Source organism: Diaporthe batatas (assembly GCF_019321695.1).
Source record: "Diaporthe batatas strain CRI 302-4 chromosome Unknown Contig00029, whole genome shotgun sequence".
Taxonomy (NCBI): domain Eukaryota; kingdom Fungi; phylum Ascomycota; class Sordariomycetes; order Diaporthales; family Diaporthaceae; genus Diaporthe; species Diaporthe batatas.
The window spans coordinates 125,454-141,001 of NW_025408576.1; the positions used below are offsets into that span (position 1 = coordinate 125,454).

Here is a 15,548-nt window from a genome sequence, read left to right on the forward strand (position 1 = left end):
GACATCTGGCCTCGCTTTGCTATACGGCAGACTCGTGATCAATATTCATGAGTCCGGGAACCATCCGAGGGCAGACACGATTATCATGCGACATCCGGGTGGTTGCAGTCGTGCTGAGAAACAGCCTACAGCTGTGATTTTGTTCTGGGCTCGAGAACTCCAAATTGACGTAGACTGGCTGGCGGGCTGTGAGCGGCCTCGGGACCCTCGGGGACCAAGTAGTTATGGCTGCCGGTGATGGGTGCTTCACAGACGGGCGGGGAAAGAACTCAATGTTCATGCGCTGTGACGTTTTGAAACATTCAGTGATACCAGGTCATGAGTTAATATAAGCACTCCTAGCCTTCTACTTCTGACCTTGGCCGTCTGGGACTCTATCCAGGGCCCAGAACTGTCGACGTAGCTGAGGAAGATGAGTCACAATATTCCGGTGGTTGAGGGTGATGGGATGAATTTGTATTGATGTGTGCCTCAGTCCTTGGGTACCAGATACATCAAATGTTACTTGGAGGACTATATCTTGAGGACCTGGGCAACATGGGTCGTTGATGGAAAGACATGCCAGTTCTGGCCTGCCCGACACTGACCTCTGGTCGCTCACAGGACAGCCCTGATAATGCGGGCAAGTCAGATTTCAAGGTCACAGCCTCGAGCCAGAAATGGTGAAGAGTCCGTGTCATACTAGTAAACTCGTGACGCACGTGTGTGAGACACACGTTCTCACCTACAACCTGGTCTCTGATATCTGAGGTCTACACTCAGGCCGAGTGAGTATGCGCAATAGACGGCCGAGGCCCACAATTAATATGATCAATATCGAACAAGCGTCTATTCAAGCCTCGTCGGTAGTCACTGCTGCAGCATGATTAGGATGGAACGCCACGTGGTGTCTGGCAGGTGTTCAGCCCTACGGAGATGCAAGCTGGCGGGAGGACACGCCCCGTGGCTCAATCAGGCAGCCGCCACGCAGCTCACCTGTAACAGGCACTTGGCATATCAGTATTATCTGGTGAGCCGCAACGACCTCACTCATTCACTCACCCACTCAGTCACAACACCACTTGAACACAGACACAACCCCCCTCCAGAATGGCAGCCCCCCACCTCCAGCCCGCCCACACGGGCTTCAACCCAACCCGCGAAGACATCTACATCGCCGCGCGGATCCTCATGGGCCTGCGCCTCCCACGCCCGCCGGCAGCCGACACGCCAGCCCACCTCCCACCCGAGCTGGCCCGGTCCGTCCTGTCCCACGCGGGCTACAACCCGCGCATCACATCGAGCCGCGCGGACGAGGCCAGGTACCACGCCGACGACTTCTGGCAGCCCGGCCCGCGCGCCAGCGTCGCGGGCTTGTACCTCACCACCCGTGACCCGCTGCCGGGGTGTCTGCGGAGGGTGGCCTCCGTCACGCTGCAGGTGCGCGCTGCGGACCAGGGGTGGGCTACGTTTGGGGGCGAGGGGACGTATGAGAACAGCCATACCTGGTTTGAGGCTTGTGTCCTGCGGCCTGTTGATGGGGGGGATGGGGTGCAGCCGGTGCAACAGGAGGAAGGGGAGGGGGAGGATGAGCCTCTCGAGACGCGGGGCGATATCGTGCGGGTGTTCGAGACCCCCGGCGACGCGAGGGGGGAGCTCGAGCAGTTCGGCTGGCGGATGGTCGAGCACGGCGGGAGGAGCACCTGGCTGGTGCATCACAACAGTGTGTCATCCCAAACCCCAGGGTACTTCTGTTATGGGACATTCCATGGCGAGGTTCTCTGAGATGGTGGCTGGGTTGACGACAACAACTGACCCCACGTGCCTGCAGTCACGGCCTCTCGAGCCTGGAAGGATTACCGGGTCGACTGGGTCGCCGGGGAACCCACCGAGATCGACGTCCCGGGGGCTGTCGGTGACGGCGAGGGGTTTCTGGATGCGCTGATGCCTGGGGACAAGATTGCCCTCTGGGCCAGGGCGGAGGTGAGCAGCCTGGTATCATGTGGAATTGTATATTCAAGTGTTCGTTCGACTAACGTGCAGTAGCAACAGGCCTGGGTGATCAAGGTCGCCGAGGCTTGCATTGAGGTCGTGTACGAAGTCGACATCTAAGATGCGGTTGTTATTCACCAGCGGCATCCTCGAGCCCCAGACCAACAGCAATAATCCCCGCAATGCGCTGTATTATCCAGCATTGTGGAATCGTGGGCAGAATACCAACCTTGGAACACTCCTAACAATATCGACAGTCGAGGAAAGGAAGAGGCTCCAAGGCAAGGAGCGGTCAGAGTTCCACCCAACTCTGTATACCTAGGTACCTAGCTACGAGAAGGAGAAGAAAACACCCAGCAAGGAGAGACCTGCAATGAAGATAGGAGTCGGCCAATTATGAGCACTGGGTCCTCCTCTCCACTGGCAGTGCCCGAGCACAATGCATCCCGCATCTCTTACCGCCAGGCACTTCTTGTTGGTACTCGGGACGCCAAAGTGGACCATCAGCAATGTGACAGGTCGACCCCGTTGACTCCGTAATTGGTATTGGTTCGCAACTGATCGGCATCGGTCCCAGAAGGGAGTGAGCGGTAGCGGTCCACTGCCTGGCCCGTCGGTACGAGATTAATCTACGTGTACGGCCGGGCCTCGGGGTCCCAAGAGGACATTTTTCCGACTGGCCGTGCCCTCATCGGCGGTAACGGAGCCTCCTTTCTGTCTTGGTCGAGGGAGGAGAACCACATGAGTAGGACCGCCAGGATCCCGGATGTGATGACTGTTTTGGGCAGCCCAGGCTGACGACGGTGCGCTCCCACGTGCAAGTTGGTTATCAGCGAGACCAAGCCTCATCTTCATGCAAGCAGCGATAGCGCCGAGCCAGATGCCAGATGCCATACCTAGGTACCCAGGTATGCACACCTATGACGGCGCGCATAATCTTCCGGTAGCTGTTTCACCGTTCCATGGTTGCCATAACCGAGCCACTGCATCTACGATCTACCACAGCATCTCTTCCAAGGTTAGGATGTTTTTTTTTTCTTGTCGTCCAGCTCGGAGAAAATCTCCCCCTCGCAAATTGGTGCGGTCGGTGTATTGGGCTTGGCGCTACGTGGGACAGGGACGGATCTAGCTGGGGCTATCGCTGGCGCTGAGGCCCCCCCTTTGATGTGGGCTTTCCCCTGCCTGTCCTGAAACACCATGGATCGTGACCGAGCGAAAAGGAGGCTCCTTCGGCGGCACGCGGGGAGGGCGCGCCCCTCAGGAAGATTGCCCAAGGCCTTTTTTTTCTTTCTTCTCTGTCTTCTTCGAGAAGTCTGCTAGAAATGAGTGCAGGTGAGAAATCTGCCGGAACGAGATAGGAGAAACGGTTGCATCATCAGTCAGCGAGCAAAGATGCGATTCTCAGGGGCGACCAATCCAAGGCGCCGTTCCGAGGTTGCGAGGTGTTCCTTATTGGCCGGTGTTTCTGTGGTTGTTTGTTTGTTTGTTTCTACCACGGGAGATCGACTCGGCCGAACAAGTCTGGACAGTGATTGACTTCAGGATGTCAGGCAGCCTGCAAAAAAAACCGCCGCTAGGCCGGGCTGAGCCGGATGTCCCACTAGACCTAGCCACTACTATAAATTAACGAATTGTATAGTAATTATATTGTGGAAAAAAATTGTTTATTAATTAATTTATCGACTTTATATTAACTTTAGATTTAGTTATTATTAGGGTATATCTTTATAAGCGCTTTGAATTATACTTTTATATATATTAATAAGACCTTTTTATATTAGCTTTTAAAAGTCTTTTAGCGTATAGTGAGAATGCCTATATATATACTATTTAATTTTATTAGCTATATTAATGTTTTTAATTAGGTTAGTTTTTAGGTAGTTATAGGTGTTAATTATAGTAATAATACTCTTTAACTTCTTTTATTTAAGGGTTTTAATTATAGTATAGCTATTATTACTATCTTTTTATAGGATGATATTATAAGACTTATACTTTTTTTATAGTGGTTTTAAATATAGTTTATAACTTGTTTATATATAGATTTATATATAGTAATATCTATTTTTTATTATTATTAGTTTCTATTTTATAGAAGTATATTATTTAGTATTTTTAGTTAATTATAATTATAATATGGATATTTTTTTATTCTATAGTAGAGAGTTTAGTAAAATACTTCCTTTTTCACTATTTTTACCTTTTAAATATAAGGTTTACCCTAATAATAATAGTCTTAAAGTTATAGTTATTTAGGTTTTAAGTATTTAGGTTTTATTAATATAATAAGTTCTTAATTATCTATAAAGCGTTTTTATAATATAGTTTATAAAGGATAAGTTTTTATCCTTTAATATAAAAGCTAAAGTATTATTTATTTATATAGTATATATAAATATACTATTTAAGGTTTTATTATTAATTAAAGTAGATTTTTATATAATATAATAATAGTAAGCTTTTAATTAATAGATTATTATTTATTTTAATTATTTTTATTTAAATATACTATTTAAGGTTATTAAGCTAATAAAAGAGTATAGTTAGGTAGATTTTAAGGTTTATATTAGTATTAACTATATTATTAAGTACTAACTAATAGATAGCTTTTTATATAGTTTATAAGTTTTTTTTAGTTAGATATTTAAAGTAGTTATTAATTTTAATAATGTTAATATTAGTAAGCTTATATAGGTACTTTTAGCGCTCTTTAAGGTAAGGGTTATTAATAATTATTTAAGAGTTAGAATTATTTTTAATAACTTTTAGATTAAAGGGGATGGGTTGGAGGTTATTATCATTGATATAATAGTAAATAATATCTCTACCTTACCTTTTACTAACACTAAAGTATATAAAGACTTACTTTTTAGTAATTTAGTTTTTTATATAGTTAAGGAGGTTGAATTCTTGGAGGAACTGGTAGACTTTATATATTTTAATATATTTTAGGGTATTATAATAAATCTAGCCTATCTAATTACCTATAGTACTTAAAATATTAAGAAATTAGTATCGTTAAATAGAGTAATTAATTTTAAATTAATTCGTTAAAGAAAATAGTATTATATGTTATGTAGTTGTTGAATAAAGTGTAGTTAAAGTTTGCTTATTTTAATGGTGATTAGTAGTGTGGGAGGAGAAAAGTTGGTTAGTAGTGGTTTTTTTTATAGGCTGCCTGGATGTGTGTTTATGATCGACGACCTGAGGCTCTTGACTGTTCACCTGATTGATTGACTCGGCTGAGTCGGTGGACCCCGGACCATGCAGTGGGTCGGGATGTGACTTTAATCAGCCTTTCCTACTGCAAGTTTCTACATAGTACAACCGCAGGACCCACGCACCTGGTTTCGTCGCTTGTCTGGCCCCCTCTGATTTGCCCGCCTCCATCTTGGGCTCGCTTCCCCTGATACAACCCCTGAGCCTACCCCGGCCCGCGTTTAATTCTGACATGTCGAGCCCACCCTGTCCCGGAGCCGCACACTACTGTACGGAGCACACCTCGTCATTCGTTTCGAGGCGCATGAAACCAACTGCCACCAAAGGGGCAGCAGGCGGGAACCAGGCAGCCCAGGCTCGTGGGATCTCCAGGGCCAAACTCATCTCGGCTGACACCGATGATGGCGGGTCCTCCTCGGTCTTGTGTTCCAAGGAGGGTCGAGCAGGGCGGCAGCATAACTAATACATAAGGGACGTCTCCTGATTTCTCTCCCGGGCTGTTTCCATCTCTTGGCTCCTCATCTTCAGCCTCAGCTTAAGCTTCACTACAGTTCTCCCTTTTTGGAATCAACAGCCATTCTTTTCTAGCAAGCCAGCTCTTGCGAAACCATTCTTTCAAACCAATCTCTAAAAAAACAAACACACTCACTTAACAGGCCGAGCCTAACAAGTTGTTTCCAAAAACCAAAAAAGTCCCACCCTCCAACAAACCAGCCAAGATGTACAAGCAAATCACCGCAGCCGCCCTCTTCGCCGCCGGCGTCTCGGCCCACGGCCGCGTCACCTCGCCCACGCCCCGCCCCCTCGGCGCCGCCATGAAGGCCGCCTGCGGCGACCAGGTGTGGAACATGCAGTCGTCGGACAACAACGGCAACATCCAGACCATGGCGCAGATCGGCACGTCGCAGTCCGACTTTGACGCGGCCAAGTGCCACCTGTGGCAGTGCCGCGGCTACCAGTTCGACGACGCCACCGACGCCTCGGTGCAGAGCTTCACCCCGGGCCAGAAGGTCCCCTTCGTCGTCGACATCGCCGCGCCCCACTCGGGCGTCGCCAACGTCTCCGTCGTCGACCTCGGCGCCAACGCCGTCATCGGCGACGCCCTCATCTCCTGGGACAGCTACGCCTCCACCGAGCGCGGCGTCCAGCCCGGCGACGAGAACTTCTCCGTCACCATCCCCACCGACCTCCCCGAGACCTGCTCCCAGAAGGGCGGCTGTGCCATCCAGTGGTGGTGGGACGCCCGCTCCATCGACCAGACCTACATGAGCTGTGTCGACTTTGTCGTCGCCGGCGCCTCTGGCTCCTCCGCCCCGGCCCCGGCCCCTGAGGCCCCCGCCGCCTCCGCCCCCGCCGCGTCGGCCCCCGCCCCCGCCCCCGCTGCCTCCAGCGCTGCCCCTACCACCTCGGTCGCTGCCAACGCTGCCGCTGCCGCCCCTACCGAGGCTGCTGACGACAACGCGTCTGCCTGCTCCAAGCGCAAGACCCGCCGTGCCTTCCGTGCCTAAGCGGTTTAGGGCTTGATCCGGGCTGGCGTGGGTGACTAGGGTTCAGTGGTGATGAGAGTTTGGGGAATTGGGGACGAGATCCGCTTCCTGGGTGATTGTGGATTTGGGAACCGTTGTGTTGCTTCTCTGTATATACCATACAATTCAAGACTTTGCTGTACATGACTTTTGAGACCAAGTCCCTTGCTTCGTCCATGTTTGTAATTTGCAGACGGTTCACGTGCACATGTGCTTTGGTATCTTGTGATCAAATATATATATTCTGAACGATCCTTTCGTCCTCATTGCTTACTTCCCCTATATGTGTGGTGGAGCACAACCATCTATCGTTACAATCGCTAGTCTGTCGTCCACTATTTACCTAGGTGCGCGGCCAGAGTTGTTGCCATGTGGGAAGGGCACCGCAGTATGGATGGCGTCTAGAACCACACAAGACGGTTTTCTAGTCCATCCTGCTTTCTTCCAGAATGAACTCTTGAGAGATGGACTCTCAAGAAGTAGTCCCCTTAGAAAGGCCCGTGGTGTTGACATCCTTGTGTGAAGGTAAAGCATTTGCATACCTGGATAGACCTTTATGCTACACTGCCTTGTCCTTCTACTAGGGCACTTACTGTTGTTCCGACTTAACAGTTATAGGGGCCATTTGGAGACTATTATAGTCTCATTGTATGATTGCTTTACTGCCTATTAGCCCTTAGGCTAGGGTACTTGTGTCAATGATTCTGGTCAGCAGCACCTTTAGGAGTGGTACCTCCTACCCTTATCTATACACTACTAGTTTAAGGCGAAGGCTACAAGTCCACATTCTATATTCTCTCTACTTCATCATTAGTGTTATATTTTCTTTTAAAAAATAATAGGTCTTAAGTCTTTATCTTTGTGTGAAGGTACTATATACGTTTTATATATGGACTATGGACTATTTGCCCTTCTCTTAAATGTGGTCGAATGTTATCAAGCTCCATGGTTGACATGACCAACGTCGAAGTGAGCGTCGGTGCAGTTGCGCTCCGAGGGTCTGACTGCTTAGAATTTGCTCCAAAAAAAACGTTTTATATATATGGGAATTAGAAATGAATCCACTCTAATAGAGGAACTTAAAGAATACAATTTGTTATATGCTACCATCAATCCTGGCACGGACAATCTGTACTGGTCTCACGCTCAATCGGGGTCGCCGCCGGCTGTGCTTCTATAGCTGCTGCACCAGTGGCGAGAAATTAAATGCAACTTGGGGGCTGGCTGGAAAAGAGGTTTCTGCCAAATATAAGCAAGTTCTCGTCCTGAAGCTGGGTGACACCACTGCAGATGGCGTCAAATGCCGTCCAACGACGCCTGTGCTGGTTACTCAGCAACTGCGGTGAGGCAAATATCCCCCACCCGTCTCTCAACCCTGTTGCTCGGTGCAGGATTTGATTTGCTGGTCAGCAGCACATATCTTGATTATGATAAGGGGGTCATTTAATTTGTGAGGCTCTGCTCAATATCCAGCCAAGATTTTCACTCAGCTGTCCATGTTGTGGTGCGGCGCATATCCGCGAAGCCCGTCCGATTCCTGGCCCACGATAAACTGTTGGAGGAAGGGGAGATCGGTTGGGGGCTGCCGTTGGAGGGCTGTGGCAATTTGGCCCCCGCGGCAGACAAATGACACATGAAATGGGTAACGCAAGGTTCAGCTCTCGAGAGCCCTCAAATTTAGGGTAGCCGCGGTAACAACAGTCCTTGTGAGCAAAGGTTGTGTGCATGCGAAAGCTTTAAAGATCAATATGGAAGCATGCTTTTTTCGCTCCTTTCGGGTCGTTTCATCAGCTCAGCGAGCGTCAGACTGTCTGAAATCTAACGCACTGCCGCTTCTCCTTTTCCCCAATTGCCAACTCGAATACATGAAGCTGCCATGGACAACAACATCTATACAGGGCTTTGGACGAACTGGTCCCGTGGCCCTATTTTCGGAGCTACCCTCACCATGACCAAAGAGTACGGCAATCTGCTTATTGCATTTATGGCTCTTTTTGTCGGGTTTATCGCCTCCAGGGCCTGGCGAATCTCTTGCCTCATTTTGCATCGATATTTATCAACCACAGAAGACAAGAACGCCATTCATCACCAGCGTCAAGTTATTCTGCGTAACTCGCGCACTGCCGAGTCGGCGTTATCCGAGGTTCTGTTCCTATTCTGGGCTTGGCGCAAGTCACACACTCGTCTCTTTTCCGGCCTGATGCCCTTGGTTATATTCAGCAGCTGTTATCTAGCGGCATTCACAGCTGCTGGAGGTTTCTCATCAAGCATTTCAAGTTCAATCGGCGACGAGGTCCTGATTAACGGCCAAAATTGTGGCCTTGTAGTGCCCAATTCGACGGCGGAAAGCCGCTCTATAGGTCGTGAGTGGGCTTCCGAGCAAGCCAACAGCGCAGCAAACTACGTGCATCAGTGCTACCGCACCAACCAGTCCGATACGACTACAGCTTGCAACAAGTTTATTCGCAGCAGGCTTCCAACACATACGATCAATACTACCGCCGAATGCCCATTCCAGATATGCCGAAACCCACAATCGACACTACGATTAGACTCAGGCTACATCGATAGTCATGATGACTTGGGGCTTAATGCTCCCAAAGGTGAAAGGTTTGCGTACAGATATGTGCTGCATTGCGCCCCGCTCGAGACTGACAACTATACAAGTCATGTCGATGACGACGGTATAGGCTGGGATCAATATCATTACGGGGCTTTACCGAGCCTTGGAATAGCTGACAATCAGTCGGGCTTTCTAGACTACGTCTACGAAATTTGGGATGTAGACTTTCAGTATAATCTTCCACTCGGTATCATTATGGCTGGAATCAATTTCAAATTGAGGTAAGCCCATCTAGGGGAATCTGCTAAGATCATGGTTTGACCTTTCTGAAGCTACCTGAGACTCTTCAGGATTGAAGGAGAATCACCAGATTGGGATCCGATATCCGAGCTCGTGCGCTTGGACGGAGACTTGACAATCGTTTTTCTTTCCGGAGTCGGAGTCAAATTCCTCCAACAGACGGACGATGACTGGTATCGAGGGAACACGCCATCTGGTGGCATATACTATTTGGATTTGCCAACCGAACAAACGACTTGGCGGTCAGATGTTTCTGCGTCGCCAATGGGATGCTTGGAGCAGTTCCAGTGGTGTAACTCAGCGTACCCAAGAGAGCGTGGATGTGGGCCATTGGCAAGCTTCTTTGATGCTCTATATGGAGCTGCGCCATTCTTCAACTTGGAAGACGATGCCTTAGATCCAGATCGACCGTTGTCTTTTGATGCAACTTCCGCTCGCTTCATATGGCCTGCTCTGGCTATGAATTTCCACGGTACTACTCTTGGGTCAATGTTAGGCTCTCTAGGGACAAGATCGCTCGCATCTCAGTCCAACTTTTTCGAAGGCGTTCAGTCGCCACTTCCGGATAACCAATGGCAATTGGACGTACTCCAGTGGTGGCACATCATCATGGCTACGATTCAGGCATCACGGTTAGCATTTTATCCCCTTTCACCCCTTCTTCCTTTATGCCGCATCAGCAATGCCTCGCTCTGTCATGATAAGCGGGTAGTGCTGGTCGAGAACTATACCAGATGATTTCTTTGCTAAATTATCAATAGTGAGTCAACGTCCTGGCACACGTGCCATCTTTACATGCTGCAAGTGTATCTTATTGGACATTTCCAGCTTACGCGTACCAGTTGTCGATGCTGCACAAGGTGCTACTAACCCAGAATTCTTTGAACATCAATCGCCGCCACTGAATGAACACGAGAGGAAAATTTGCAACAGTCAGGTACACACCCAGTAGCCATCACTACGTCTCTCTCTGTCATGTGTTATGTGAAACGCCCTGATACTCTAAACAGAAAGTTCGAAGCTCGGCGTATACATCTTTCAGCTGCTTCGGCCTCTACTTCACCTTCATCACAGGCGCTCTCATCACCGTCATATCCTACATTCTAGAGCCGATTCTCAACTGCCTTCACCGACGCCGACAGCACAATTCATACGCACACCTCGAGTGGATCAGCAACAACAGCCTGCAGCTGCACCGTATGGCACACGAGCAGCTCATGGGCCAGAAGTGGGACAGGTGCGCGGATGACATCCCAACCACAGACCCAGATGTCTTCTTGGCAAATCTAGATATCTCGGACCCGGAACACCCGATTCTTTGCAAGCCGGGGCCACTAAAGGTGACGACTGAAGCTTTCGACACTAGTGACGCCCCGGAAGATTCCTCGTCTCCGGATGGCGGATCTGTCCGCTCGGACAGCGCAGCTGACCTGGATAGACCCGTATCGGCGTCTTCGAGGACGTCCGTATCTGATTCGTCTTGGACACTTGATGTGCGAATGACGTTGATGAATGTGAGCGGGCAGCTAAGCCTTCAGGGAAGCGAGCAGGACGATGTTGGCGGAGACGGTGAGGATGCCGAGGGAGACACGGTGGATGTATGTGATGTGGCGAGTTCGATGGCTGGCGGGAACAGGTGATACATACACTAAGGAAGAGTTTCGGCCACTGACACAGCGTCTTAATGATTCTAATTGCTTTGTGTTTTACTTGGGCTGGCACCGTATGAAGGCGCCATGTATGTCACCGGATGTATGAGGAACAAAAATTGAAACCTGGTAATCAATTATGCTATGCTATCGTCATTCTTGCATCAGAGTAGAATTCCACCTCTCCCGAAGTCGAGTGAAGACTCTATCAATGTCTTATCCAGTATCACACAAGCTTGGCGGCGACTGTGAAGTGAAACTTGGCCAAAAAGAAAAGGCCGAGTATGAGGAGAGATCAGTTGGTATTAGTGGGATAATGGCTCTTTTGTCTCAGAGATTGACCCCTGTAGAAAAAGTACCACGGCACAGGAACCAGAACCAGGCTCAGAAAGGCGAAAATACTCCCAGCCCAGTAGATTCCAATGCGAGATGAATATAGCTGGATGATGAACTGCGGAAAGGCGGCTGCCAGTAGGAACCGAATCAGACCGTTGGCTGCCACAGCGGATGCCGAGTTGGCGCTGCCGTAGACGTCTACAATGTACGCTATAGAGGTGACAAATGCCGTCAGAGTACCCCAGCCTACGGGCAGACCAGCGAGCACCGGTACTATCCAGTGGACTCCGGCACGCGGCGCCCATGCATACCACTGTGATGGAATCGAGTCAGTTGTGAGCCACATAAAAGATGATATTTTAGTGCTGCGGGCGGCTCACAAACAATCCGATGGGAACGAAGCCAGAACCGAATAGAGCTGCGTAAAGCCGGTCTTCTGGCACGACCTTTCCCCTGGTTCGTGCCAACTTTTGATATTTCAGCACATCAAAGGCCCCAAATGTAAGCACTGCCATAATGAATCCTGTGAGTTGTCAGTAGGAGGTCAAGGCATGTGAATCATATAATGGAAGAGTTTGCCTGACCCACAATGACGGGGATGTAACAAAGCCCTATCTGCCTGGAATTGAAGTGGTAGATTGTTGTATAGATGTACGCATAAGAGCCAAAGAATGAAAAGATCATGGCGAAACTGTAAGCCGTGTAGAGGCCAAGGAGGAATGTAAGCGGCTGCACGTTTCAGATTAGCCAGACTCTATCGCTCATCAGGATGAAGCAGGAAAAGGGTAGCATGCCTCGGAAATGGCCATGTGCAGCGGTCGTAACAAGCCCCTCTGGATTGTCCTGGTCCGGGACGAGGCTGTCATGCCGAGCGCATCATTCCCGCGCCTCTTGTGTCGCAAGTACAGGATTCGGCTCTTAGACGTCTCTTGCATCAGAGGAAGAGCCAGAGCGACCGGTGCCAGGATGCAGAGAAGAACCCAGATAGTCCACCTCCAGTCATTGTCATACTGGTGTAGGATATAGGCGCCGATCAGAGGTCCCATTGTAGGGCCAAGGAATGGTGCCATGATGTAGGGCACGCCAACGCGCCCTGAGTTTCTCGTATCCCATATGTCAGACAAGGAGCCGGCTGAGACGGCCAGGACGCCGGAGCCACCCACGCCGGCCAAGAACCTAAAGACAACGAGGACGACAAAGTTGTTGGAGGCTGCGGCTATGCCGTTGAAGATGATCAGCATGGGGAGATTGGTCCAGTAGATCCAGCGACGGCCGTATAGTTCAGACAGAGGCGATGCGATGCAAGGTCCAATACTGAAACCGAGGGTGTATAGAGTGACGGGCAAGAGGGCGACGTTTCTGCTCAGATCGAATTCTCGTTGGAGGATTGGTATCGCGGCGACTAGGCTCGAGATACCGGCACATCTGGAAGGTGTTGTTAGCCAGGTCAGAATAGCGGCGGCGGCGGTTCATACAATCCAAATGACCAGACAGCTGGCACGATAGTGTGAAAGATCCTCTTCCATTTCGGCCAATTGCGAGGGTTTTCAGGATCGTCAGGTGTTTCCCAGTCGAGGTCCCCAGCAGGAGTTTCCGTCTTGTGTGGGTTGGTGTTCAGCACTTCTTCCTCATTATTTTGAGGAGTCTCACCACTGCCGACATCTTTGCTTGCCATGGTCGAGCAGCGGGTGTAGGATTGTTTTTGGTCTCCGTGACATGTTCACGAAAGGGAGCCTGGAAATCCTTTTAAAAAGGATGCGCTCAGACTTGCGTTGGTACATATGCTGCAAGAACCGTGTGACACTAGGGATGAACGCCACCAGGCTCGCATCCCGGGGGTGACATGAGGGAAACTGGCGAACGGGGCGTGAAGGACCGTCGGGCTGCGTCCAACGGTCACACAAAGCAACCGCAAAGTTCATTTGTTATGATAGATGTAGGTCGTTGGAGGCGACATTGGGGTGGGGGAGCCAGAAGGACCGGCACGAGGTGCCTAGATGACGTGCTGGAAGCGTGCCCAACTCGCCACAATGTAAAGTAGGTAGTCAGGAGAGGAAAGATACAACTTGTGTGAACTAGAGGTGAAGCACAGTACAAGTGACTCCAGGGGCCAAAGCAAGACCCCCCATATCCGACTCTGCAATTTTCAACATTCTCTATGCCAACTCGTATTCAACCGAATTTTGTCTCAGGAGACGGCCTCTTCCTGAATTGGACCTCTGGACCTTGCTTCAGTGACACCAATGCATCCGCTATTTGAAATTGCCTCCTATCCCTCTGGCCCCAGCCCAGCTCAGGCCTACCTTCCCCCAAAGTCGACCCAGGCGTTTTCCTCAAATCAAAGCGAAGCAGCGTCTTGGAGACTACAAGCATAATCTCCGCCAGTGCGATATTCTTGCCAGCGCAGCCACCGGGACCTGTGAGAAACGGGTGGAAGTTGGCACGGATCTCGGCTACCATCTCCCTAGTGACGCCCGTAGCCTCATCTATGATCCAGCGCTCGGGTCGAAAGACCCCCGGGTCCCCGTAGACTTCCACGTTCAGTGAGTCGCACCAGGGAGCTGTGCTAACTATCGTTCCCTTGGGATAGTGATAATCTAGAACCTGGAGGCCACCGGCAAGGACTTCTCGTGGAGGTTCACAGGGTCCAGGGGGGACAAGACGCATTCCTTCGTCAATACATGCCCGAAGATATGTACAACCCATGAGCTTCGGGCTATGGATGACATCCGTAGCTGTGTTGAATGTTCTTTGTAGCTCGCCAACAAGTTTCTAGTAGCACCTCGGTGCTCTAACGAGGTACCAGAAGATACTAGCCAAGCTGGCAGTCGTAGTGTCGGACCCGGCGATGATGAATAACATGGCCTCTGCACGTAGCTCATCTTGGGTATATGCTGGGCGGCCTCCAGAATCTTGAGCCTTGCATAGAAAATAGAATAGATCTCGACGACAATCGTTCTTATCAAGAGCCTCCTGCTTCTCATAAAGCTCAAGTCGTTTTGTAACACTTTCAAAGATAAAGTCATTGAATTGTCGGACCGGTTTTGGAGTGACGAGCTCCATGAGTCGGTCTAACCCACGAGGCTTAAGCCAAATAATTGAGCCGAGAAAAGGCGAGCGGCACATCTTCATTCAAAATAAACGTCAGTAGTCATTCTCGTCAACCGTGCCTGAATCAGGGAAAAGGAAATGCTTACCAGATAATAGAATTTGAGGTATTGGACAATGTTCTGTGGCACCTCCCTGAGAGGATTCTCACCAGGCTCTTTGATATTAAAGGACCTCCCAAAGCTAAGATCACCAGTAATATCAAAAACAAGATAGTCCATTCTTTCACCAAGATTGATAGAGGCAGACCACTCCGTTATACTGTTGTGCTCATCTAGTAGTATCTAGTGCCAACGGTCAAGATGCTGACCTATAAAAGTCGAGATAGTAGCCACCAAGGTATCGGTAAAGCATGAATTAAGTATCTTGCGTCTCTGGGCATGTTCCGCGGGATCTATAGTATTAAAAGTTGTCTTTTCCCGAATACTCTTGGTTAGTCCCACATAGAATTTGCTCCATCAGACGTTGGACTTCATGCCATAGATAGCCGCGTGGGCCTTTGGGTCACAGAACAGAACCAAGTTTGGCGCGACGCGGATACGACTTCCGTAGATCTGAAATAATTGCCACAGCCAAATATGGCGCTTTCCGCGGGTTGTGTAGTACCATGACGGGATTTCGCTTGCTCTAGCCCAGAAAGGGCCTGGCACATGCCAAAGGGGATGTAGGTAGAGGTTGTAGAGTGCACTAGCAAGTAGCTGGGATCTTGGTCAGCTGATCTGCTTTATCCCTCAAAGGGTGCTATAGTGATAGGAAAAATAGGAAATAAGACGAACCAACACGGGCACGAGTGCACAAACCCAGAGAAAACCTCTTGCAGAGATCGAAGCTGCTGGAATGCCAGTGTTGTCCAACATGGTCGGAGAACGTGTGTGG

The 15,548-nt window shown here is 49.7% G+C and overlaps 5 protein-coding genes across 5 annotated transcripts; 3 read left to right on the forward strand and 2 right to left on the reverse strand.

Annotated features, from left to right (window-relative positions):
• Positions 1-1,026: 1,026 nt before the first annotated feature.
• On the forward strand, positions 1,027-2,959 carry KVR01_013657 (uncharacterized protein). Its single transcript, XM_044792159.1, has 3 exons — positions 1,027-1,702; positions 1,811-1,962; positions 2,026-2,959. The coding sequence occupies exons 1-3, from the start codon at positions 1,090-1,092 to the stop codon at positions 2,089-2,091; spliced, it is 831 nt and encodes a 276-aa protein (XP_044637432.1). The 5' UTR covers positions 1,027-1,089; the 3' UTR covers positions 2,092-2,959.
• Positions 2,960-5,300: 2,341 nt separating this feature from the next.
• Positions 5,301-6,870, forward strand: KVR01_013652 (uncharacterized protein). The gene has a single exon (XM_044785825.1). It carries the CDS (start codon positions 5,910-5,912, stop codon positions 6,696-6,698), a length of 789 nt encoding a protein of 262 aa, XP_044637427.1. The 5' UTR covers positions 5,301-5,909; the 3' UTR covers positions 6,699-6,870.
• A 3,318-nt stretch (positions 6,871-10,188) lies between these two features.
• Positions 10,189-11,294, forward strand: KVR01_013621 (uncharacterized protein; the record flags this gene model as incomplete). Its single annotated transcript, XM_044783946.1, has 3 exons — positions 10,189-10,211; positions 10,408-10,516; positions 10,590-11,294. 3 exons carry the CDS (start codon positions 10,189-10,191, stop codon positions 11,217-11,219), a joined length of 762 nt encoding a protein of 253 aa, XP_044637396.1. The 3' UTR covers positions 11,220-11,294.
• A 1,034-nt stretch (positions 11,295-12,328) lies between these two features.
• KVR01_013651 (uncharacterized protein) lies at positions 12,329-13,239 on the reverse strand (the record flags this gene model as incomplete). Its single annotated transcript, XM_044791607.1, has 2 exons — positions 12,329-12,989; positions 13,040-13,239. The coding sequence occupies 2 exons, from the start codon at positions 13,237-13,239 to the stop codon at positions 12,329-12,331; spliced, it is 861 nt and encodes a 286-aa protein (XP_044637426.1).
• Positions 13,240-13,736: 497 nt separating this feature from the next.
• Positions 13,737-14,893, reverse strand: KVR01_013604 (uncharacterized protein; the record flags this gene model as incomplete). Its single annotated transcript, XM_044784783.1, has 3 exons — positions 13,737-14,313; positions 14,347-14,690; positions 14,762-14,893. The coding sequence occupies 3 exons, from the start codon at positions 14,891-14,893 to the stop codon at positions 13,737-13,739; spliced, it is 1,053 nt and encodes a 350-aa protein (XP_044637379.1).
• Positions 14,894-15,548: the final 655 nt, after the last annotated feature.